This window comes from Scyliorhinus torazame, chromosome 6 (assembly GCF_047496885.1).
Source record: "Scyliorhinus torazame isolate Kashiwa2021f chromosome 6, sScyTor2.1, whole genome shotgun sequence".
Classification (NCBI taxonomy): Eukaryota; Metazoa; Chordata; class Chondrichthyes; order Carcharhiniformes; family Scyliorhinidae; genus Scyliorhinus; species Scyliorhinus torazame.
Window position 1 is genome coordinate 58,205,431 of NC_092712.1, and position 27,205 is coordinate 58,232,635.

At 45.2% G+C, this 27,205-nt stretch overlaps 1 protein-coding gene across 2 annotated transcripts in view; it reads right to left on the reverse strand.

Moving 5' to 3' along the window:
• Window positions 1-5,509: 5,509 nt before the first annotated feature.
• Window positions 5,510-27,205, reverse strand: part of ncapg2 (non-SMC condensin II complex, subunit G2) — a 142,275-nt gene continuing 120,579 nt past the window's right edge. For both annotated transcript variants that reach the window (XM_072508228.1, XM_072508227.1), the window contains exons 24-28: window positions 25,653-25,796; window positions 18,039-18,142; window positions 16,841-16,941; window positions 12,935-13,034; window positions 5,510-7,599 (exon numbers count right to left, since the gene is read on the reverse strand). In XM_072508228.1, the coding sequence (XP_072364329.1) occupies window positions 7,548-7,599; window positions 12,935-13,034; window positions 16,841-16,941; window positions 18,039-18,142; window positions 25,653-25,796 (501 nt within the window). In that variant the 3' untranslated portion in view covers window positions 5,510-7,547. The remainder of the gene's footprint in view (window positions 7,600-12,934; window positions 13,035-16,840; window positions 16,942-18,038; window positions 18,143-25,652; window positions 25,797-27,205) is intronic.

Sequence of the window (27,205 nt, forward strand, 5' to 3'; positions counted from 1 at the left end):
CGCCGTGGTCCGAAGTCCCGACGCCGTGGTCCGAAGTCCCGACGCCGTGGTCCGAACTCCCGACTGCGTGGTCCGTACTCCCGACGGCGTGGTCCGAAGTCCAGACGGCGTGGTCCGAAGTCCCGACGCCGTGGTCCGAAGTCCCGACGCCGTGGTCCGAAGTCCCGACGGCGTGGTCCGAAGTCCCGACGGCGTGGTCCGAACTCCCGACGCCGTGGTCCGAACTCCCGGCGGCGTGGTCCGAAGTCCCGACGCCGTGGTCCGAAGTCCCGGCGCCGTGGTCCGAAGTCCCGACGGCGTGGTCCGAAGTCCCGACGGCGTGGTCCGAACTCCCGGCGTCGTGGTCCGAAGTCCCGACGGCGTGGTCCGAACTCCCGACGGCGTGGTCCGAACTCCCGACGGCGTGGTCCGAACTCCCGACGGCGTGGTCCGAACTCCCGATGGCGTGGTCCGAACTCCCGGCGTCGTGGTCCGAAGTCCCGACGTCGTGGTCCGAACTCCCGACGCCGTGGTCCGAAGTCCCGACGCCGTGGTCCGAAGTCCCGACGGCGTGGTCCGAACTCCCGACGGAGTGGTCCGAAGTCCCGACGCCGTGGTCCGAACTCCCGGCGTCGTGGTCCGAACTCCCGGCGTCGTGGTCCGAACTCCCGGCGTCGTGGTCCGAACTCCCGATGCCGTGGTCCGAACTCCCGACGGCGTGGACCGAAGTCCCGACGGCGTGGTCCGAAGTCCCGACGGCGTGGTCCGAAGTCCCGACGCCGTGGTCCGAAGTCCCGACGCCGTGGTCCGAAGTCCCGACGCCGTGGTCCGAAGGCACGCTGGGCCTTGGCGCCGCGTAAATGATGCGGCCGGTGTCGCGTAATTGAAGTCACCCGCGCATGCACGGGTTGCTGTCCTTCCCGAGGCCGCCCCACAAGAAGATGGCGGATGGATCTTGCGGGGCAGCGGAGGAAAGGAGGTTCTCCTTTAGAGAGGTCGGCCCGCCGATCGGTGGACCCCGATCGCGGGCCAGACCCCATCGGAGCCCCCCCCGGTGAAGGAACCCGCCCCCCCCAGCGGTCCCGCACAGTTCCCGCCAGCAGCGACCAGGTGTGGACGGTGCCGGGGGGAACCTGTCGTATCGGAGCAGCCGCTCGGCCCATTTGGGCCGGAGAATAGTGGGGGTCCCGGAGAATCGCCGTTGTGTCTCGGGCGATTCTCTGGCTGGTGCGGCGCAGAACTCGACGGGGCCTTTCTCGCCGGTTGGGAGAATGGCAGGACGGCATCGGACCGGTGTCGCACGATATAATGGCACAGCCGGCGATTCTCCCAACCGGCGTGGCCTCAGAGAATCGTGTCCCTCACCTCTGCCATTCAGCTCTTTTGTCCTTTTTTGAACCAAGGTTGCCATGAGGTCAGGAGCTGAGTGATCCTGGTGGAACCCAAACTGAGCATCCGTGAGCATGTTATTGCCGAGTAGATGCCACTCCTTCCATCACTTTGCAGATGATGAAAAGTAGACTGACAGAGCGGTAATCCTGGGGGGTTACCATTGACCAGAAACTGAATTGGACTAGCAATATGCTGTAATTACAAGAGTTGGTAAGAGGCTCGGAATCTTGCAGCAAGTAACTCACCTGACTGGGGGTGGAACAGTGATCACGGCACCAAGGACCTGGGTTCGATCCCTGCCCCGGGTCACCGCCCGTGTGGAGTTTGCACATTTTCATGTCTGCGTGAGTCTCACCCTTAAGAGATGAAACTGCAGAGCCGTTGACAATGATCTTTTCGTCCTCACTGTCACCAGGGGTGATACCAGGGGATTGGAGAGTGGCGAATACCGTGCCCCTGTTCAAAAAAGGGAATAGGGATAGCCCTGGGAATTACAGGCCAGTTCGTCTTACTTAGGTAGGCAAAGTAATGGCAAGGGTACTGAGGGATAGGATTTCTGAGCATCTGGAAAGACACTGCTTGATTAGGGATAGTCAGCACGGATTTGAGGGGTAGGTCTTGCCTCACAAGTCTTATTGAATTCTTTGAGGAGGTGACCAAGCACGTGGATGAAGGTAAAATGGTGGATGTAGTGTACATGGATTTTAGTAAGGCATTCGACAAGGTTCCCCATGGTAGGCTTATGCAGAAAGTAAGGAGGCATGGGATAGTGGGCAATTTGGCCAGTTGGATAACGAACTGGCTAACCGATAGAAGTCAGAGAGTGATGGTGGATGGCAAATATTCAGCCTGGAGCCCAGTTACCAGTGGCGTACTGCAGGGATCAGTTCTGGGTCCTCTGCTGTTTGTGATTTTCATTAATAACTTGGATGAGGGAGTTGAAGGGTGGGTCAGTAAATTTGCAGACGATACTAAAGATTGGTGGAGTTGTGGATAGTGAGGAGGGCTGTTGTCGGCTGCAAAGAGACACAGATAGGATGCAGAGCTGGGCTGAGAAGTGGCAGATGGAGTTTAACCCTGAAAAGTGTGAGGTTGTCCATTTTGGAAGGACAAATATGAATGCGGAATACAGGGTTAACGGTAGGGTTCTTGGCAATGTGGAGGAGCAGAGAGATCTTTGGGTCTATGTTCACACATCTTTGAAAGTTGCCACTCAAGTGGATAGAGCTGTGAAGGCCTATGGTGTGCTAGCGTTCATTAGCAGAGGGATTGAATTTAAGAGCCGTGAGGTGATGATGCAGCTGTACAAAACCTTGATAAGGCCACATTTGGAGTAGTGTGTGCAGTTCTGGTCGCCTCATTTTAGGAAGGATGTGGAAGCTTTGGAAAAGGTGCAAAGGAGATTTACCAGGATGTTGCCTGGAATGGAGAGTAGGTCTTACGAGGAAAGGTTGAGGGTGCTAGGCCTTCTCTCATTAGAACGGAGGATGAGGGGCGACTTGATAGAGGTTTATAAGATGATCAGGGGAATAGATAGAGTAGACAGAGTCTTTTTCCCCCGGTGGAACAAACCATTACGAGGGGACATAAATTTAAGGTGAATGGTGGAAGATATAGGGGGGATGTCAGAGGTAGGTCCTTTACCCAGAGAGTAGTGGGGGCATGGAATGCACTGCCTGTGGAAGTAGTTGAGTCGGAAACATTAGGGACCTTCAAGCGGCTGTTGGATAGGTACATGGATTACGGTAGAATGATGGGGTGTAGATTAATTTGTTCTTAATCTAGGACAAAAGTTCGGCACAACATCGTGGGCCGAAGGGCCTGTTCTGTGCTGTATTTTTCTATGTTCTAACCAGAATATGTGCAGGTTAAGTGGATTGGTCATGCTAAATTGCCCCTTAATTGGAAAAAAACATTAAAAAATATACTCACCTCCTGACTTCCAAAGCCTGTCCACAAATTACAAAGCAGGTGTCAGGGGTGTGATGGAATACTCCCCACTTGATGGATGAGTGCAGCTCCAACAACACTTATGAAGTTCAATGCCAACCAGAACAAAGCAGTGTCTGATCAGTATCCAATCCGCCACCTTAAACATTCACTCTCTCCACTCCTGGCACAGAGTGATGGTAGTGTATACCATCCAGAAGATGCATTGCAGCAACTTGCCAAAGATCCTTCCAAACCACAAATTCTACTGCCAAGCAAGTCAGAACACCACCTGGAAGCTCCTCTCAAAATCCTACACCATCGTTCATCACTTGGTCAAAATCCTGAAACTCAGTCCTTAATAGCAATGTACTTTCACAACAGACCACAGTGGTTCAAAAAAGCAGTTCATCACTGCCCTCTCAATGGTCATTAGAGATGGATAATAAATGCTGGGGTTGCCAGGGATACCAACATGCCATGAATGAAATAAACTGGATGGTAAGGCATTGGCAGGCTTGTTAGATAAATGCTCCTCAAAGAAGTGGAAAGAAACAAAATACCAGTGATGCACAAAAAACTAAAAATAAAAATGGATTTAAGACTAATAAAGTAGCTGGAGGCAGTGGATATTGCAACAGCTATTGTCCCTGACAAAATTCCATCATTAGCATTAAGGACTTGTGCTCCAGAACTTGGTCCTGGCCAAGTTGTTTCAGTGCAGCTACAACACTGGCATCTATCCAGTAATGAGGAAAATTGCCCAGGTTTATCATCTCCACAAAGTGCAGGGCAACTCCAATCCAGCCAATTACGATTCCATTAGTCTCGATCAGCAAAGTAATGGAAGGAATTATCGACAGCATTTACTCAGCAATACCCTGCTCCCTAATGTTCAGTTCGGGTTTCAACAGGGCCACCCAGCTCATTACAGTCTTGGTCCAAACATGGGCAAAAGAGCTAAATTCAAGAGGCAAGGCAGGAGTGATTTGTCCCAGGCATCATTTGAGCAAACATAAAATCAAGGAGCCAGAGAAAGGCCGAAGTCAATGTGAATCACGGGGGACACTCTCCACTAATTGGAGTCAAACTTGTCATGAGCGAAGATTGTTGATTATCAATCACCCAAGTACCAGGACATCAATGCATGAATTCTTCAGGGTAGTGTTTAGTCCACCCATCTTTAACTGCTTCATCAATGATGTTTCTTTCATCATAAGGTATAATGTGGAGATGTTTGCTGATGATTGCACAATATTCAGTACCATTTGTGATTCCTCAGATACTTAAGCAGTCCACATCCAAATGCAGTAAGATCTGGACAACATTCACTCCCTCCATCACCAATGCAGTGGCAACAGTGTATACCATTTACAAGATGCACTGCTGCAACTCACCAATACTCTTTCAACGGCAACTTACAAACCTGCGACCTCTACCAGCTTGAAGGACAAGGGCAGCAGATGCATGGGAACACTGCCACCTACAAGTTCCCCTCCAAGCCACACATCATGCTGACTTGGAACTATATTGCCATTCTTTCACTGTCGCTGAGTCAATTCCTGGAACTCTATTCCTAACAGCCATGTGGGTGTACCTACACCATAGTCTACTGCAATTCAAGAAGAAAGCTCATTATCACCATCTCAAGGGAAATTAGGGATAGGCAATTTAAAAAATGCAGGACAAGCCAGCAACACCCATATCATGTGAACAAATACAATGATTTATTGAAAATAAATAGACTTAAATTAGACAAATCTTCAGGAACTGATGGTCTCCACTAAGTCCAGTAACATAGATGCTAGGAAGTTAAAGATCAATTCTTCATAATTTTCCTGTGATTCAGGAATTCAGGTTCAAAACAGCTTCTTTCCCACTGTTACCAGACTTCTGATTGACCATCTTATGGGCTGAACTGATCTCTTCACACATCGTCTCTACGGAGTAGTACTACACTCCGTATGCTTCACCCGATGCCTGTGTCTATGTGTTTACATTGTACATTTATGTATGTCCTATGTCTTTTCATTTATGGAATGATCCGTCTTGACTGTACGTAGAACAATACTTTTCACTGTATCTTGGTACACGTGACAATAAATCAAATCAATCAATTGTGCTATCGGATTGGAAAGTTGAAGATGGACTGTGGGGGAGAGGTGGGAAATGGAATGGGAGACCAGGAGATAGACAATTCTGACATTGATTTTGTTTAAAAGTATTTTAAATTTTGGTTTATTAAGTATTTAAACACTGCACTATTTATTACATATACACTAAAGCTTTTTTTACATTATTCAGTTCTAATAAGAGTAAAACATAATTCATTAGCAAAGAGTTTAGAAGATCAGCAGTGCAATTTTTTTTTTTAAACAAAGTTTTGCATTGCCTATTATGCAAAGCATGATCGTCACCATCTATTGTTTCTCACTATTATATTACTGTGTTTCAGTGACATCTCCTGGTAGACACTGGCATAGAACCAAGTACAATACAGTTCCTTGGTAGTACAAAACTTGAATATTTCTGAAAAGAGAGACATGTTGTCAAAGTCTTTTGTCTTGCACTCTTCAGGTCAAATGCAAGAATGCCAAGTTTCATTCACAATTTATAATAAAGGAGAAAAGGGCTACTGACTTTGATTGACTGAGGCAGTGCCATGGAGAATCAATAAGGAACTATATGCTTCTGGGTAATTTAAAACAGGCGCAAGGTTTCAACATATCTCTTTTGTTTGCAGAGAACAGAGTCGAGATTCTCCACCTCATGACGGCAAGATCGCAAATCCCGACTGGGTGGAGAATCGGGCGTCAGACCGAAATCAAGGTTTGGGTCGGCTCTGAAACGACCGCTATGCTCCGACCCCCAACTGGCTGGGTTCTTGCTTGATTGCATCCACTAAGTGGGCTGGGCACCAGAGTCTCTGGGTCCTCATGATTCTTTGATCCTCTGGACTAGGGATCACATGGGCAGGGATTATTAATGGTATCACCGAATGTGAACCTGATGAGGTGGACCTTGCGGTGGGCCAAGGGGATAGATGCCACCAACCAGCTGTGAGCAGTCCTTCATTCATCTTCTTCACTCTCCAAGTGCTGCAACCACAATGTTTACAAACATTAACCACATCAAACAGAGTTAAGTTCTGTCAATTTCCTGCGCAGCACTTCATAATCACTCAAGGGTAAAGGAGCAAGAATAGAATGCACTTAACTTTCTTTGATGTGGTTGATGATTGCAAACTTTGTGGTTACAGCACTTAGTTACCATGAAGATGATGACTGAAGCAAGGCTCACACAGCTGGTTTGTGGAAGCTGTCAATCACAATCCACTATGAGAAATCTAGCTTCCAGACAGGGGTCTCTTTTCTGGGGGTGTCCCTCTAGTTTTGGGGTCTCTTGGGGGAAGGTGGAGTCACCCAGAAAATCCGTGGGTGGGGGCTACTTTGCAATGCAGTTGGCCGGCCGCAGGACTTAGCTATCGGGCTGCCCGCTCAAAATGGCAGCCCGATAGCAGGAATCCCTCGTATTTCTCGCCATGCATAAATTTGTATAGCAAGGGATACTGAACCGCATTCATGATTTGCGCTCCCAGTAGCAATTCTCCTCTGGTGGAGATTCATAGTCTCCCAAACAGAGAAACCCGCCCCAGGTCTCTGCCTTATGAATATATGTCACTTTTAGAAAGTGCAAGCGTTACAAGCTAATCTTAAATCATACATCTTAAATTGATTATGGGTAACTATTAGCACAATGTGACTTTTCTGAACTAGCTGGAAGATTAGGGAAACGATAGTTCCCTGTTGTTTTCTCCATGGCATTGTCTCAGTCATTCAGAATTGACTTGCCAACCAATCACTACTCTTTTTATTCCTGTGGTATAAAATGTTGATTGTTTGAATTTTGGCATTTTTATATTTGTCCAAAATGAAAGCTTCAGCAAAACAGCTTTTCAGCAATATTCAAACAAAACTTATTATTTTCAACATTTAAGAAAATATCTTTGTTTTAAAAAAGAGAACTGTTCAACATACAGCTTACTTACTGATACATTCCAACTCGTACAAGTAATCAAATTTGTTATATAACAAATACAATTTTAATTGCAGTTACAAATATATTTCCACAACACATCTTGCAAAATTAAAATAAGCAATATTTTTGCACTTGAATGTATCAACTTTCTTTTATGTTGAGAGTGAAGGTAAAAGTACTAGATAAAATCCATTGCCACCTGCACTCGTTTACAGCTGTAAGAGATTTTCCAAATGGCTGTATGAAGAGGTGTACAAGGCCCTGCAACAGAGGAAAATCCATAACAGTAATGAAGTTTTTCAAATTGCATTTTAGCTAAATTCTGTGAAGCACGAAACCTAGAAACTAGTAACACTGGCTATTGTTTTGATTCATGGACTAAGACCAAAAAAAATATGTTTGACAACTTTTTATTGGAAATTAAATCTCAATACTTAATTCGCACTGTTTGCCTGTACTGATATTTTTTATTGTATTAGTCAGTGAGTTTGCATTGTTAAAGGAAAAGATAGAGAGAAATTATCTTTCCAAATCAGTTCATACAAAGTGCCACATTCGTAGGAGTGCACAAAAGCAAGTTCAATGGCAAGCCCACACTCAATCAAATGGTGATACTTAAGATATGCTTTTTCAGTTATTATTTTCCAAATTAGAAGTTTAGAAGTTTACAGCATGGAAATAGGCCTTTCGGCCCAACCAGTCCATGCCGCCCAGTTTTTACCATTAAGCTAGTCCCAGTTGCCCGCACTTGGCCCATAACCCTCTATACCCATCTTACCCATGTAACTATCTAAATGTTTTTTTAAAAGACACAATTGTACTCGCCTCTACTACTACCTCTGGCAGCCCATTCCAGACACTCACTACCCTCTGAGTGAAGAAATTGCCCCTCTGGGCCCTTCTGAATCTCTCCCCTCTCACCTTAAACCTATGCCCTCTAGTTTTAGACTCCCCTACCTTTGGGAAAAGATGTTGACTATCTACCTTATCTATGCCCCTCATTATTTTATAGACCTCTATAAGATCACCCCTAAGCCTCCTACGCTCCAGGGAAAAAAGTCCCAGTCTATCCAGCCTCTCCTTATAACTCAAACCATCAAGTCCCGGCAACATCCTAGTAAATCTTTTCTGCACTCTTTCTAGTTTAATAATATCCTTTCTATAATAGGGTGACCAGAACTGCACACAGTATTCCAAGTGTGGCCGTACCAATGTCTTGTACAACTTCAACAAGACGTCCCAACTCCTATATTCAATGTTCTGACCAATGAAACCAAGCATGCCGAATGCCTTCTTCACCACCCTGTCCACCTGCGACTCCACCTTCAAGGAGCTATGAACCTGTACTCCTAGATCTCTTTGTTCTATAACTCTCCCCAACGCCATACCATTAACTGAGTAGGTCCTGGCCTGATTCGATCTGCCAAAATGCATCACCTCACATTTATCTAAATTAAACTCCATCTGCCATTCGTCGGCCCACTGGCCTAATTGATCAAGATCCCGTTGCAATCCTAGATAACCTTCTTCACTATCCACTGTGCCACCAATCTTGGTGTCATCTGCAAACTTACTAACCATGCCTCCTAAATTCTCATCCAAATCATTAATATAAATCACAAATAACAGTGGACCCAACACCGATCTCTGAGGCACACCACTGGTCACAGGCCTCCAGTTTGAAAAACAACCCTCTACAACCACCCTCTGCCTTCTGTCGTCCAGCCAATTTTGAATCCAATTGGCAACCTCACCCTGGATCCCGTGAGCTTTAACCTTCTGCAACAACCTACCATGCGGTACCTTGTCAAAGGCTTTGCTAAAGTCCATGTAGACAACGTCTACTGCACTGCCCTCATCTACCTTCTTGGTCACCCCCTCAAAAAACTCAATCAAATTTGTGAGACATGATTTTCCACACACAAAGCCATGCTGACTGCCCCGAATCAGTCCTTGCCTCTCTAAATGCTTGTAGATCCTGTCTCTCAGAATACCTTCTAGCAACTTACCTACTACAGACGTTAGGCTCACCGGTCTGTAGTTCCCAGGCTTTTCCCTGCTGCCCTTCTTAAACAAGGGCACAACATTCGCCACTCTCCAATCTTCAGGCACCTCACCTGTGGCTGCCGATGATTCAAATATCTCTGTTAGGGGACCCGCAATTTCCTCCCTAGCCTCCCACAACACCCTGGTATACATTTCATCAGGTCCCGAGGATTTATCTACCTTGATGCGCTTTAAGACTTCCAGCACCTCCTCCTCTGTAATATGCACACTTCTCAAGACATCACTATTTATTTCCCTTAGTTTCTTAACATCCATGCCTTTCTCCACCGTGAATACCGATGAGAAATATTCATTCAGGATCTCACCCAACTCTTGTGGCTCTGCACATAGATGCCCTTGTTGATCCTTAAGAGGCCCTACTCTGTCCCTAGTTACTCTTTTCCCCTTTATGTATTTGTAGAATCTCTTTGGATTCTCCCTTGCATTATTTGCCAAAGCAATTTCATGTCCCCTTTTTGCCCTCCTGATTTCCCTCTTAACTCTATTTTAACTCTATTTCGACAATCTCTATACTCTTCAAGGGATCCACTTGATCCCAGTTGCTTATGTACGTCATTATTCGCAATAATAACAAATTATTCGCAGAAACAGACCATTCAGCCCCTGCAACCTGTTTTGGCATTCAGTCAGATCAAGTATCTCAACACAATTCACCAATTTTTGATCCACACTCCTGGTCACCTTTACTTAACTAAAATTTAACAACCTTGGCCGTGAAAATGTCATTAACGCACCCACAGTCTTTTGGGGAGAAAGTTCCGCCACTTTGAGAATGTGCACTGTCGCCTCTCCTGAGGTTTGCTGCCCAAAACTGAATGCATTACTCTAGATGGGGCTCTGACCAAAGCTCTGTATAACAGAATATTACTTGGTCACTTTTGAATTCCAATTCCTTTCAAAATAAAGGTCATTTGCCTTTTTGGCTTGTTTGCACCTGTCCTCTAGTTTATAGTGACTATGTCACCATCTCCCCCCCACCATAGAAGCGAAGGTGGAAGAGAATAGCAAGATTCAAACGACCAAAAGCCACAGTGAGATAAAGAAAAAGCTGAAATTTTAGTTTTAATCTCATAGGATTTGACTGGGGGATTTCATCAAGCTGATCACAATGTGCTTACTAAATGTTAGAAACCTGACTTAAGAAATTGAAATGAGAAAAATGAGTATGTAGTTGGATGAGGGTGAAGTATTTCAGCAGGGAAGGAAGATTGGACATTGTTCAGACGTTGGGTTAGATGGAAAGATCCCTCAAAATAAAGCAGTTTCGAACGGAAGGGAACAATGTTCAAGGAAATGGAAAATTTGACAATACCCAGTAGTGCTAATAACTGGATCAATAAAAGATAGCATTAGATGAGTTACATGGAAGAGGTGAAGGTTGGGATTGATATTCAGAAAAATTGCAAAAGGTGTAAGACAGAGGCAAGACCGAAGCATATGGAAGTCGTTGACCCATCCAGGGAGAATTCATTTTGAGTTGATGGCAAAATAGGTGACAGGCAGCAAAATAGCAAACATCAAGGAGGAGAATGGAATAAGAGGAAAATCACATCTTCACTTACGCGTGATCTTCAACAGTTTTTTTTTTTATAAAGAAAAGTTCTTCAGCAACAATACTAATATTCTCTTTTAAGGAATGATCATGCCATCCTTACACCAAGGAGGCAGCCCTTCCTTCCACCTGGAGAAAATTACACTCCAGGTTTAAGTTTCAAACTAAAAATCAAAGAACAAAGAACAAAGAAATGTACAGCACAGGAACAGGCCCTTCGGCCCTCCAAGCCCGTGCCGACCATGCTGCCCGACTAAACTACAATCTTCTACACTTCCTGGGTCCGTATCCTTCTATTCCCATCCTATTCATATATTTGTCAAGATGCCCCTTAAATGTCCCGATCGTCCCTGCTTCCACTACCTCCTCCGGTAGCGAGTTCCAGGCACCCACTACCCTCTGCGTAAAAAACTTGCCTCGTACATCTACTCTAAACCTTGCCCCTCTCACCTTAAACCTATGCCCCCTAGTAATTGACCCCTCTACCCTGGGGAAAAGCCTCTGACTATCCAATCTAATAACTAAATCATTAGTTATTTAGTAAGGTCATAATCCTTCTTTGAGTATGAAGCATATTCCATTCGCTAATGCAGTTGAGCTGCTGATGGAGAGTCCATGTGGTCATCACTGTTACTCAAAATATTTTGTTTGGCATTGCCACATACTTCGACTGAATGTCACACAGCCAATAAAAACCCTGCAAATGTTAGAATTAGGTGTTAAAGAAAAATAGGAGACTAAATATGAACTTCTGAAAGGCCTGAAGAGCGTATGGAGGATATTTACACAATTATGTACTATTTACAGCACAGAAATTCTACCCACAGGCTATTTCTACCAAATAGGTCTATGCTGGTGGTTAAGCTACACACAAACCTCTGCTCACCCTTCTTTGTTTAACGCCATCAACATTTTCTTCATACTCGGAATAAAGCATGAACCAGATAGTTGTTATCAAGGGTCCTTTGCAGACTTAGAAAATATCAGTTATACCTAGGACTAGGCTAAATGATGAGTTGAGTCTCAGGATCTGCCTACATCTTGGATTACTTGAACTTTGAATGTTTCTTTTTGTGATACCCAGTTCAGGCTGCATCAGTATACTATGACACATATATTATGATGAGCACAATGTAGCGAATAAAGATCATCCAAATCAGAAAACTGTCCCTTTCTTGATCGAAGTAAAACTAGTGCATTGCTCTCCAATACCAGATCCAGCAGCATATATTTACCGAATAGAGGCCATGACAAAACTCTCTTGTGAGTAGAATCAAAAGCAGAAAATTAAAGTTATGCATTCTGTTTGTGCATCAAAAGATAACTAAATTCCTACTTCAATCAAACTAAATCTGTGATGGAACGTGAAGGGGGTCATCACCTCAGCTGCACATGAATTGTAGAAATTCTAAAGGTGCAAATTTAGTTTCAATCCAAATTAGGTGACATAACTGACTTCTGTACGTTACTTTGAAACTGAACGTTGACTTTCCTACCTTCATTCAACATAACCTTGTCTGCAAAGTTAACAAGCAATCTACATGCCAATGGAATTCAGTTCAACAATGTCATCTTAATCTTAAATATATTACTATTGTGCTATTCTAAATGATGTATAGAAATAGGATAATATCGCATTATTTTTTGTTTTAGATCAGTGTTGTCTTCACAAGAGAAAGATAACTGGATATTTTCAACACAGAATATGCATTAATAATTAACTACTCAGTGACATAGGAGCATTATAGCTTCTTTATCACTGTCTATATATTCAAAGCTGTATATTAGCTTTTGTTGCATGGAAGAAATAATATCTGGGTTTATCAAATAGGGGACGGTTATTTGACATCCATTTTAAATTAGAATGCATGCTTTCCTTTCTTTGCACAATTACACCGTGGCAGCGTTTTCTAAAATGGAGGAAATGTTTAAAATACTATGCACATAAACCCACATTTATTACATTATTCACCATACCTTTCAATGTCACTCAACTCTGATATAATTCCATTATAATGCTGAAACTTGGTGTGAATGGCTACTGCTGTGTCTTTGATTGCAGCTCTTTTCACTTTACCTGCACAAAATAAGTTGATTTTAGAAACTGGAAATAGACGTTCTCCATTTATTATAAAAGAAGCTTAGCACGTCGGTTCAGCAATGAGCCTAATCAAAAAACGTGATTTATTTTAAAATGTAATGTCGTTTAGTTAATATCCTCTCCTACAATTGAAACTGCCATCAATTTAGAGAAGGAAAGCTGCTCGTTCTGTATAAATTATTCCCCTTTGTCATTTCAGAAACAAATATCTCAGTTTATGTGAGTAATACAGGGAAGGTGGCTCAACTATGGCTAAGAAGGGAAATCAGGGATATTGTGAAAGCTATAGAGGTGGCATATAAATTGGTCAGAAAAAGCAGCAAGCTGGAGGACTGGGAGAAATTTAAAATTCAGCAGAGGAGGACAAAGGGTAAAATTCGGAAGGGGAAAATAGAATACGAGAGTAAGCTTGCAGAAAACATAAAAACTGACTGCAAAAGCTTCTATAGATATGCAGAGTAAAAGACTGGGGAAGACAAATGTAGGTCCCTTTAAGGAATGTTTAGCCTCTTATCATGTGACTTGTAGCACATTGGGCTGTGGCTGTGAGATATGGGGGGGTTTCAGTTTAAATTTGACTGCTTTGGACTCAGGAGAAAGAAATGTTTTCCCATGTTTTTCTCTGTTTTCATTACAAAAGTTGTTAAAAAGCACATTGGTAACTGCGGTAACTTTAAAGACAGTTGTTTTCCGGAAGGAGTTTGAATCTGCTGGTTGGACCTGAATCAAAATCTCAGGGACATGGATCAGTCCCATTCAAGTGAGAATACAGGGTGCTGGGCCACGTCCTTGAGAAAGGGTTTTGGTTTAATTAGATTTTGTTATTGAATTGGAACAGCTAAGGGGGGATTCATTAAGTGTTATACACAGATTACAGTAGTTATGTTTATATACACATTAACTACATTCTTAGAATAAAGTTTATTTTAATTAAAGTGTCTAGGAAGTCTGATGAATCACACCTGCAGTGAAGGCTTTTGCACTCATCCTAGCCAAATTCAACATAAAAGTTGTGTGTCAGGTGAACTTCATAAATACACTTTGGAGTTTCTGCGCCCTGGCCCATAACACCGTATAGTCATTTTCATAAAATTCGTAATGGGCAACAAAGAGCTGGCAGACCAGTTGAACAATTACTTGGGACCTGTCTTCGCGAAGGAGGATATAAATAACCTTCTGGAAATACTAGGGGACAGAGGGTCTAGCATGAAGGAGGAACTGAAGGAAATCTTATAAGTCATGAAATTGGATTGGGGAAATTGATAGGATTAAAACCCGATAAGTCCCCAGGGCCTGATGCTCTGCCTCTCAGAGTACTTAAGGAAGTGGCCCTAGAAATAGTGGGCGCATTGGTGATCATTTTCAAGCATTTTATAGACTTTAGAAGAGTTCCAATGGATTTGAGGGGAGCTAATGTAACCCACTTTTTAAAAAAGGAGAGCGAAAACGGGGAATTATAGGATCTTCTGTAATTTTTGAGGATGTGACCAGTAGAGTGGACAAGGCTGAACCAATGGATGTTGTGTGTCTGGACTTTCAAAAGGCGTTTGACAAGAGATTAGTGAGCAAAATTAAAGCTCATAGTATTGGGGGTAATGTATTGATGTGGATAGAGAACTGTTGGCAAACAGGAAGCAGAGTGGGGATAAACGGGTCCTTTTCAGAGTGGCAGGCAGTAATTAGTGGGGTGCAGGGTTCAGTGCCGGGACCCCAGCTGTTCACAATATACATGATTTGGACGAAGGAATTGCAAGCAATAGCTCCAAATTTGCAGATGACGCCAAGCTGGGAGGCAGTGTGTGCTGTGAGGAGGATGCAAAGAGGCTTCAGGGTGACTTGGACAGGCTGGCTGAGTGGGCAAATACTTGGCAAATGTAATATAATGTGGGTAAATGTGAGGTTATCCACTTTGGTGGCAAAAACAGGAAGGCAGATTATCGGAATGGTGGCACTTTAGGGAAAGGGGAAGTGCAACAACACCTGTGTGTCATGGTGGAACAGTTGCTGAAGGTTGGCATATAGGTAATAGTTTTTATTATTGTCACAAGTAGGCTTACATTAACACTACAATGAAGTTACTGTGAAAATCCCCTAGTCGACACACTCCGGCGCCTGTTCGGGAACACGGAGGGAGAATTCAGAATGTCCAATTCACCGAACAGCACATCTTTTGGGACTTGTGGGAGGAAACCGGAGCGCCCGGAGAAAAGCCACGCAGACACAGGGAGAATGTGCAGACTCCGCACAGACAGTGACTCAAGCTGGGAATCGAATCCGAGATGCTGGCGCTGTGAAGCAACAGTGCTAACCACTGTGCTACCGTGTCACCCAGCAGGTGGTGAGGAAAATTAATAGCATGCTGGCCTTCATAGCGAGAGGATTTGAGTATAGGAGTAGGGATGTCTTGCTGAAGTTATACAGGGCCTTAGTGAGGCCACACCTTGAGTATTGTGTTCAGTTTTGGTCTCCTAGTTTGAGGAAGGACATTCTTGCTATTGTAAGAAGTCTTACAACACCAGGTTAAAGTCCAACAGGTTTATTTCAAATCACTAGCTTTCGGAGCACTGTTCCTTTTTCAGGTATTGATAAGAGATTGTTCAGCGAAGGTTCGGCAGACTAATTCCTGGGATGGCAGGACTGACATATGAAGAAAGACTGGGTTGACTGGGCTTGTACTCACTGGAGTTTAGAAGAATGAGAGGGAATCTTCTCACAGAAACATATAAAATCCTGATGAGACTGGACAGGCTAGATGTGGGAAGAATGTTCCTTATGTTGGGGACATCCAGAACTAGGGATCACAGCGTAAGAATAAGGGGTAAGCCATCCAGGGCTGAGATGAGCAATGACGTCTTCTCTCAGTGAGTTGTGAACTTGTAGAATTCTCTAACACAGAAAGCCGTTGGGGCCAGTTTGTTGGATAAGAGGGAGCTGGACGTGGCTCTTGCAGCTAAAGGGATGAAGGGGCATGGAGAGAAAGCGAGTGGGATAATGAATTTACATGATCAGCAATGCTCATATTGAATGGTGATGCAGGCTTGAAGGGCCAAATGCCCTACTCCTGCACTTATTTTCTATGTTTCTATGCAAGAGACTCGCATACCGGGCCCCGCTCCTTGCATCAGCATAAACCAGTAGCGATTCATCGCTGGCAGGAGTACTTAGAATCATCGACTTCTTACAGTGCAGAAAGAGGCCATTCGGCCCATCGGCACTTGGAAAGAGCACCCTACCTAAAGCCTGGGCCTCTACTCTAACACCGTAACCCAATAACCCTACCTAACCTTTATACAATGCTGCAATCAGCAGCAAACATCAATGCTAACAGCATAGATTACTTTAGTGAATTGCTAAAAGTATCATTGCCGTTCAACTTTAATAAGTAGGGAAAATAGGAGGTGCCTACAATAGGTACTTTTCCCACCGTACAACATTGACTCCACTTCAATTGGCAGCCAATTACTTCGGAATTTACAGAGAATGTGAAAGGTGCTATATGAATGCAATGCTTTCTAAGGAAGAGTGGAAGAAAAGGCTCAAATGTAGTACTGATTTTTTTTGTATTGCTTTTTAAAAATCGTACAAACTGACAGATAAATGAACAGTTGCTTGTTTCTTCTTTGAAAAACAGCCAGAAGATATTGCTCATCCTAAGAGTACTTAATTTTGATCATCAAATTATTTGAAAAGTGCTTTTCCTTCTGCCTTTCTACAGGCTCAAACTTAGTCAGTTTGCGTCCATGTAATTCATTATTTTATTAATAAGAATATGTACAACTCACCTTTACTGGCTAGGAAGAGGATATGGAGAGCAGCTACCAATCCCACAACTCCTTGTATGGCTTCAGAGTTGATGCATTCTGTTAATTCACTTAAAAATGATCTAAAGAGATGGGTAATGATTATGAACAGCAGACTGTGGCATAAAATACTGATTCAAACTGACTCAGCTATTTAAAGCTGAGGATAGGATGATTTTCAAATGCACAGGTATTTTAAAAAACATATTTACTTCTTGACTTCAGCTTTACACATTTTAACTCCACTTCATTTTAGTCATCAGCATGTTTTCTTCAAAACAGCAAGTAAACTACAGAACATTTCTCAAAACATAAGTTAGTTGGTAGAACAGACTGTAATTAAAGGATACTGAATTCAATCAGACGCACAACACAATGTCAAAGTTTGTACTGACATACCAGTAAGTTATCATAGAATTTACAGTGCAGAAGGAGGCCATTCGGCCCATCGAGTCTGCACCGGCTCTTAGAAAGAGCACCCCACCCAAGGTCAACACCTCCACCCTATTCCCATAACCCAGCAACCCCACCCAACACCAAGGACAATTTTGGACACTAAGGGCAATTTATCATGGCCAATCCACCTAACCTGCACATCTTTGAACTGTGGGTGGAAACCGGAGCACCTGGAGGAAACCCACGCACACACGGGGAGAACGTGCAGACTCCGCACAGACAGTGACCCAAGCCGGAATCGAACCTGGGTCCCTGGAGCTGTGAAGCAATTGTGCTATCCACAATGCTACCGTGCTGAAGTTAGAGTTATCATAACCTGATGCAAACTCAAAATATATGTGATGGCTCAATCCTAACACTATTTAAATTGAAAATCTGCTAATGTAATAGATTCTCTATTTTGTCCCATAGAGTAAAATAAAATACAAGCACAAATCCTGACTAACAGAAAATTGGTTTGAGTGACATTTTATGTCAAACTGAAACAGACTCTTTTTGATTTACACCTTAGGGAAGGGATTGTCAAAGAGCAGGAGGGTTTCCTTTCTATTGAATATGATATAATCAAAGCTTTTTAAAGACTGTATAAATGGTATTAATAGTCAGTACTCCTGATTTGGAAGTTTTAACCAACTTTGTCTCATAAACTACAACACAATAACATTTCTTAAAAATGAAACAAAACACACCACCACTCTCCAGTTAGCAAGTAGTTTAACCTTACCGGATTACACCCGGGTATTTTAGCACAATGGCCAGAAAGTAGTTTGAAAGTAGTGGCAGATCATCAGTGGTCTCAGGTGCAGCAACATCTTCTGGATCAGATTTCTGATATTGAAAATACACATTGAGGAATTGGGACAAAACAACTACAACTTTGAAAGAGAGCTCAAAATTACCAACTATGATTACAATATAACAATTGTTGTTTCAACAATTAAACTTCTGAAGTTTTTTTAAAAAATAACTTGCAAGAAAATAACAGCTAGTTGTTTAAAAGTTGTAATACCACTGTCTTCCTCACTCATTCAAGATGAGATAGCTATGATTTATTTTTCTCTCTCTAGATACCAAGCTCTAAGAAGTCGAACATTGGACTTCTGCCGTCTGCAGGTTCTGGCTGACCAGGAGGCTCTTTTTTTGCTTTTACCACCTGCCACAGGCGTATTAGTTGATAATCAACTTGTCTGGCCACATAATGAGCACATCTTCCGTGATCATCAGGTCCCAGAGCGGGACTTGTACCCAAAACTTCCAGAGGTAAGTACGCTACCATTGTGCCACAAGTCTGCATTATTTATTGACTTGCTTGTTTGAAACAAAATATTTTGGAAGTATGGTTGGAAGTATACTGAATTCAATCAGACGCACAACACAATGTCAAAGTTTGTACTGACATACCAGTAAGTTATCATAGAATTCATAGAATTTACAGTGCAGAAGGAGGCCATTCGGCCCATCAAGTCTGCACCAGCTCTTAGAAAGAGCACCCCACCCAAGGTCAACACCTCCACCCTATTCCCATAACCCAGCAACCCCACCCAACACCAAGGACAATTTTGAACACTAAACTATTAAACAATAACTATTGCCTGAATTCACTGGTCAATGCTTTTAACAGAATAATAATAACTTTGTTCAACTATCTAGAATTGTGAGCACATTTTAAGGAAAATTAGATGCTTTTTAAAATGTACTGGGTTACAAAAGATAGGAGATAGAATGTTGCAGATATTGTCAACAGATCCAATTAGAACATTCCTTTTTCAAATATTACATTAAGTGTTGAGATTAATTTTATTCAATATTACATGTTTAGGTGCATACTCTATTCGGAGCTCAATGCAAATCAGATTGCATTTCGTATAGAAAATCCTGATCAACATCCAAGTTTCTTGTGAAATTAGCATAAATGGCTATGTGACTGATAAACAACTTCATCGACTAGTTGGGCCAAATGGCCTGCTTCTGCATTGTAATTTCTATTTATTCAATGTTCCATTTGTCTATCACATTTACAAAATCCAGATAATGTTCACTCCAAAGTAGTTAATGAGGATGCCAATCATCTTTTACCAAGATGGGAGTATTTTTAATTAGTGCCTTAGTTTTGCATCTGTGAGCTTCTCAGCCTTTATTGAAGAGAAATTTGGACTTCCGGGTGCGGCTAAATGACCAGCTAAGTCGCACGTTTCGGCAGCTCCCGTTGGAACGGACTTTTGGGCTCTTAATAGGAGCCCCAACGGCAATTTAAACGGCCAAAAACACTGTGCGGTAAACCAGAAGGGAATCCCCCCTGGACACGCATGGATAAGGGAGAGGATAGCGGCCGGATTGCGGAGGATCCTCTGGAGCAGCGGCAGGGAAGGGAAGCTCAAAGCAAGATGGCGTCGGAAGGTGGCCGTTTATTATGGGGCCCGGACCAACAAGAGTTCCTGCGGCGCTGTGTGGAAGAGCTGAAGAAGGAGTTGAAGAAGGAGCTGTTGGCCCCGATATTACAGGCGATTGAAGGGCTAAAGGAGGAGCAGAGGACCCAAGAGCTGGAGCTTCGGGTCGTGAAGGCAAAGGCTGCTGAAAATGAAGATGAAATACATGGCCTGGTGGTGAAGACAGAGACGCACGAGGCACAGCACAAAAGGTGTGTGGAAAGGTTGGAAGTACTGGAGAATAATTCGAGGAGGAAGAATTTAAGAGTCCTGGGTCTTCCCGAAGGCGCAGAAGGGGCGGACGTCGGGACATATGTGAGCACGATGCTTCACTCGCTAATGGGATCGGAGGCCCCGACGGGCCCTTTGGAGGTGGAGGGAGCTTATCGAGTTCTGGCGCGAAGACCGAAGGCTGGAGAAATACCTCGAGCTATAGTGGTGAGGTTACTCCGCTACAATGACAGAGAGACGGTCCTCAGATGGGCGAAGAAAACTCGGAGCTGTAGGTGGGAGAACGCGGTGATCCGCGTATACCAGGATTGGAGTGCGGAGGTGGCGAGAAGGAGGGCAAGTTTCAATCGGGCTAAGGCAGTGCTTCACAAAAAGAAGGTCCAGTTTGGAATGTTGCAACCGGCGAGATTGTGGGTCACACACCAAGGGAAGCACCACTACTTTGAGACGGCAGAAGAGGCGTGGACATTCATTGTGGACGAGAAGCTGGAATAGTCTGGCGAGAGAAAGAGCTTTTGGGACAAAGTGGTGGGGTGCTTATGTGGGGCGAGAAAAGGGGGGGGGGGGGAGATGATTTTTCAATTTGTTAATTTTGTGATCCTGTAACTTTTCTCTCTTCCCCATGTTGGGGGGGGGGGGGCAGAGCGGGAAACGCGGGCTTTGTTCCCGCGCTATGGTAATTATGGCGGGAACAGGGACGCAGGAAGGAGGGGGCCTCGCACAGTGGGGGCCGAGGACAAGGGGGGAAGCCGAGGTCAGCCAGAGTTCGCTGACTTCTGGGAGCAACATGGGGGGTGCAACTACGCTAGAGGGGGATCTAGCGGAGGGGGGGGGGTAGAGGGGGGGTGAACTGGGTTGCTGCTGCTAAGGAGAAGGGGGAGCTGTTATGGGATGGGGTGGTCGAGGCGGGAGGGCGCCGTTGGGGGGATATACGGGATAAAGGGGATGGCTAGTCGACAAGGGGGGGGGGGGGGGGGGGTAAAAGAGCCCCCCAACCCGGCTGATCACGTGGAACGTGAGAGGGCTGAACGGGCCGATTAAAAGGGCACGGGTACTCGCACACCAAAAGAAATTAAAGGCAGATGTGGTTATGTTGCAGGAGACGCATCTGAAAATAGACCAGGTCAGACTACGTAAAGGATGGGTGGGGCAGGTGTTTCATTCGGGTTTAGATGCAAAGAACAGGGAGGTGGCTATCTTAGTGGGGAAACGGGTACTGTTTGAGGCAAAGACCATAGTGGCGGATAGTGGGGATAGATATGTGATGGTGAGTGGCAGATTGCAAGGGGAGGCGGTGGTCCTGGTGAACGTATACGCCCCGAACTGGGATGATGCAAATTTTATGAGGCGTATGTTGGGGCGTATCCCGGACCTGGAGGCGGGAAAGTTGGTAATGGGGGGAGACTTCAATACGGTGCTTGATCCAGGGCTGGACCGGTCGAGGTCCAGGACCGGGAGGAGGCCGGCAGCGGCCAGGGTGCTCAAAGACTTCATGGAGCAGATGGGAGGGGTAGACCCCTGGAGATTTAGTAGGCCTAGGAGCAAGGAGTTCTCATTTTTCTCCCATGTTCACAAAGTATACTCACGGATAGACTTTTTTGTCTTGGGAAGGGCACTGATTCCGAAGGTGACAGGGACGGAATATACGGCCATAGCCATTTCGGACCACGCTCCACATTGGGTAGACCTGGAGGTAGGAGAGGAAAAAGAACAGCACCCACTCTGGAGAATGGATATGGGCTCATTGGCAGATGAGGGGGTATGTTTAAGGGTGAGGGGGTGCATCGAAGGTACTTGGAGCTTAATGACAATGGAGAGGTTCAGGTGGGAGTGGTCTGGGAGGCGTTGAAGGCGGTGGTTAGAGGGGAACTAATATCCATAAGGGCACATAAAGGGAAGCAAGAGGGTAAAGAAAGGGAGCGATTGTTGAAAGAGCTTTTGAGGGTGGACAGGCAATATGCGGAGGCACCGGAGGAGGGACTGTACAGGGAAAGACAAAGGCTACATGTGGAATTTGACCTGCTGACCACGGGTAAGGCAGAGGCACAGTGGAGGAGGGCACAGGGTGTACAGTACGAGTATGGAGAGAAGGCGAGTCGGCTACTGGCCCACCAATTGAGGAAGAGGGGAGCAGCGAGGGAGATAGGTGGGGTGAGAGATGAGGAGGGAGAGATGGAACGGGGAGCGGAGAGAGTGAACGGGGTGTTCAAGGCATTTTATGAGAGGTTATATAAGGCTCAGCCCCCGGAAGGGAAGGGGGGAATGATGTGTTTCTTGGATCAGCTGGAATTCCCTAAGGTGGAGGAGCAGGAGAGGGCGGGACTGGGGGCACAGATTGAGATGGAGGAGGTGGTAAAAGGGATTGGGAGCATGCAGGCGGGGAAGGCCCCGGGACCGGACGGATTCCCGGTGGAATTTTATAGGAAATATATGGACCTACTGGCCCCGCTTTTGACGAGAACCTTTAATGAGGCCAGGGAAAGGGGGCAGCTACCCCCGACTTTGTCGGAGGCAACGATATCGCTCCTTTTGAAGAAGGAAAAAGACCCGCTGCAGTGTGGGTCCTACAGGCCCATTTCCCTTTTAAATGTAGATGCTAAGCTCCTGGCCAAGGTGACGGCAACGAGGATAGAGGACTGTGTCCCGGGGGTGGTCCACGAGGATCAAACTGGGTTCGTGAAGGGGAGACAGCTGAACACGAACATACGGAGGTTGCTAGGGGTAATGACGATGCCCCCACCAGAGGGGGAGGCGGAGATAGTGGTGGCGATGGACGCCGAGAAAGCATTCGACAGAGTGGAGTGGGATTATCTGTGGGAGGGGCTGAGGAGATTTGGTTTTGGAGAAGGGTATATCGGATGGGTACAGCTGCTGTATAGGGCCCCGGTGGCGAGCGTGGTCACGAACAGACAGAGGTCTGACTACCTCCGTCTTCATAGAGGGACGAGGCAGGGGTGTCCCCTGTCTCCGTTACTGTTTGCATTGGCGATTGAGCCCCTGGCCATAGCACTGAGGGGATCCAGGAAGTGGAGGGGAGTACTCAGGGGAGGAGAAGAACACCGGGTATCCTTGTGTGCAGATGATTTATTGCTGTATGTTGCAGACCCAGTGGAGGGGATGCCTGAGATAATGCAGACACTCAGGGAGTTTGGGGAATTTTCGGGGTACAAATTGAATATTGGGAAGAGTGAGTTGTTTGTGATGCATCCGGGGGAGCAGAGCAGGGGAATAGATGACTTACCGCTGAGGAAGGTAACAAGAGATTTCCGGTACTCATGGATTCAGATAGCCAGGAGTTGGGGAACCTTACATAGGCTTAATTTAACAAGATTGGTGAAACAGATGGAGGAGAATTTTAAGAGATGGAACATGGTGCCCCTGTCATTGGTGGGTAGGGTGCAGGCGGTCAAAATGGTAGTCCTCCCGAGATTCCTTTTTGTGTTTCAGTGCCTTCCGGTGATGGTCACGAAGGCTTTTTTCAAGAAAATTTAGAAAAGTGTCATGAGTTTTGTGTGGGCCGGGAAGACCCCGAGAGTGAGGAGGGGGTTCTTGCAGCGTAGCAGGGATAGGGGGGGGGGGGGTCTGGCAATACCGAGCCTAAGTGAATACTACTGGGCCGCCAATATCTCAATGGTGTGTAAGTGGATGGGAGAAGGGGAGGGAGCGGCGTGGAAGAGATTGGAGATGGCGTCCTGCAAAGGAACCAGCCTACAAGCAATGGTGACTGCGCCGTTGCCGTTCTCCCCGAAGAAATACACCACAAGTCCAGTGGTGGTGGCAACACTAAAAATTTGGGGGCAGTGGAGACGACATAGGGGAAGGACGGGAGCCTCGGTGCAGTCCCCGATAAGAAATAATCATAGGTGTGTCCCGGGGAGAATGGATGGGGGATTTGGAGCATGGCAGAGAGCTGGGGTTGTGCAACTGAGAGATCTGTTCGTAGACGGGACGTTTGCGAGTCTGGGAGCGCTGACGGAAAAATATGGGTTGCCCCAAGGGGATGAATTTCGATACATGCAACTGAGGGCTTTTGCGAGGCAGCAGGTGAGGGAATTCCCGCAGCTCCCGACGCAGGAGATTCAAGATAGAGTGATCTCAGGGACATGGGTGGGGGACGGTAGGGTGTCGGATATATACAGGGAAATGAGGGACGAGGGGGAGATAATGGTGGATGAGCTGAAGGGAAATGGGAAGAAGAGCTGGGGGAAGAGATTGAGGAGGGGCTGTGGGCTGATGCCCTACGTAGGGTAAACTCGTCGTCCTCGTGCGCCAGGCTAAGCCTGATACAATTCAAGGTTTTACACAGGGCGCATATGATCGGAGCAAGGCTCAGTAAATTTTTTGGGGTAGAGGATAGGTGTGGGAGATGCTCGAGAAGCCCAGCAAACCACACCCACATGTTTTGGTCATGTCCAGCACTGCAGTGGTTCTGGGTGGGGGTGGCAAAGGTGCTTTTGAAGGTGGTGGGGGTCCGGGTCGAGCCAGGCTGGGGGTTGGCTATATTCGGGGTTGCAGAAGAGCCGGGAGTGCAGGAGGCGAAAGAGGCTGATGTCTTGGCCTTTGCGTCCCTAGTAGCCCGGCAAAGGATATTGCTTATGAGGAAGGAAGCCAAACCCCCGGGCGTGGAGACCTGGATAAATGACATGGCAGGGTTTATAAAACTAGAACGGATAAAGTTCGCACTAAGGGGTTCGGCTCAAGGGTTCACCAGGCGGTGGCAACCGTTCATTGACTACCTCGCAGAACGATAAAGGAAATGGGAAGGTAACAGCAGCAACCCAGGGGGGAGGGGGGGGGGGGGGAGGGCTCGGGTGGGTCCTCAGGGGTGTTTTGGTATAGATATTTATACTAGGTTATGTATAATGGATTGTTTGATTTTATTTTTGGAGAGTTATTATTTTTGTTATGGCAGTTGCCATTTAGTTTATATATTATTTATTTATTTGTTAAAATGGCCACTGTTATTTATATTGTTTTATTGTTGTAAAAAGGAAAACCTTTGTATTGTTTTGTTTGGCCGAAGAATTTGAATAAAATATGTATTTTTTTAAAAATTGAAGAGAAATTTGATGCCCCTCTCATGGTATCAGAGAGCTTTCGAATAGCTCCAATTCACTCGTTAATTTTATTTATGACTCAAGATGTTTTGTGCAGTTTTTACAAGTGCATTAGCCAGCTTCAGAACGTCTGCCAACAAAAAAATGCACCCAATTCAACATGCAAGACCATTGATTTTTAATATGAAAACCAACAGTTAGAATGCCACATGTTCTAGCAAAAAAATTGTATATATGGAAGCTATTTCACTGTGGAACAGCAATGTACTTGTATTTGCACATGATCAATTATGAGAAATTCCTTTGAAACTCACAAGTATGTAGTAACTCTCAATCATGTACATTTATTTCTAAAAATTCACACTATACTGTCAATCAGATAATATGTGATCACTTCATCAATCAGGAAGATTAGGCCTGACCTCATCATGGATTGAGGAAGAATGAGCTATATCAGCCAAACAGCCTCCCTTATTTAGCACTTATTTATGTGATGCTGCTTCACACTCCATAATGTGACAGTCCCATAGTGATTGAGCAACAGGATGGGTTAAGTGGAACTACTCCATTTTCCTCTAACATGGCTGATTAGTGAGTTGATAGCACAATGAAACACACGCTTACCTTTTTTAAAGAATGAATGGTTTCTGCCAGCATAGCAGCCAAAATTGTTGAGAGTATGTCTTGGTGAACTGCTTCATGGGCCCCACACCAGTTGTGAACTGTGCTGATGAATTCTCCAAGAACCAACTGAATAGACTCAAGAATCTATATTAAAAATAAAGAAGAAAACGTCACCGTTCCATCATTCAAGTAGCTATTAGAATTCCTCAATTTACATAATGAACTTCGGAATAATGGTCGTAGTTCAGAATTTATTTGTTCAGAATTAATTAATTAATTCTTGGGATGAGTGTTGCTGGGTAGGCCACCAGTTATTGCCTTTCCTTAATTACTCGAGCAGGTGGTGGCAAGCCGCCTTCTGCAGTCCATGTGGTGGAGGTACAGCACCCATGTAGTGTTCTTACGGAGGAAATTTATCCGACAATAGTGAAGGAACAGAGATAAGAGTTTCAAGCCAAAATGGTGTGTGGCTTGAAGAGGAAATTGTAGGTGCTTTCTGCTGCCCTTATCCTTCTTGGTTGTAGAGATCGTGGGTTTGGAAGGTGTTGTTAAAAGAACCTTGACAAGTGGCTGGAATACATCTCGTAGATAGTGCTGCAGATTGAGAGCAGACTGATGGGGCGTTGTGGTTGATTTGCCAGATCAGATTTATTCTGCTTTTTGTGGTCAGGACATACCAGAGCAATTTTCCACACTGTCAGGTAAATGTCAGCTTTGTCGCTGTGCGGAAACAGTTTGGCTAAGGCACAGCTAGTTCTGGAGCACAAGTCCATGGTACTGCAGCTAGGAAGTTGTCAGGGCCCAAAATCTTTGCTGTAATCAGTACCTTGGCATGATATCACATGGAGTATATTGAATTGGATGAAGTATGGCACCTATGATGTTCGGACCTCAGGAGGAAGCCAAGATGAATCAACTACCTGGCATTTCTGGTTGAAGATAGCTGAAGGCGGCACAGTGGTTAGCACTATCGCCTCACAGCGACAGGGACCCAGGTTTAATTCCGGCCTTGGGTAACTGTCTGGGTGGACTTTGCACTTTCTCCCCGTGTTTGCGTGGGTTTCCTTCAGGTGCTCCGTTTTGGTCCCACAGTACAAAGATGTGCAGGTTAAGTGGATTGGCCATGCTAAATTGCCCTTTAGCATTGAAAAGGTTTGGTTGGGTTACTGGGATAGGGTGGAGGCGTGGGCTTAAGTAGGGTGGGGACTCGATGGGCCGAATGACCTCCTTCTGCACTGTAAATTCTATGATTCTGAATGTTTTAGTCTGGTTGTTTGCACCAACATATTGGGCTCCCCCCACCCCCCATCATCGAGGATGGGGAAGATGTTTGAAGAGCCTAATTGCCTACCACCATTCATGACTGGATGTAGCTGGACTGCACACCGTTAATCACATTTGGTTGTGGGATTACTTAGCCTTATCTATAACATGCTGTATCTGCTCCTGGGCACGCATTTAGCCCCGTGTTGTCATTTTACCAGGTTTGCATCTTATTTTTTATGTATGCCTGATGATGCCCCTGGCATACTCCTCTGCACTGGTCATTGAAA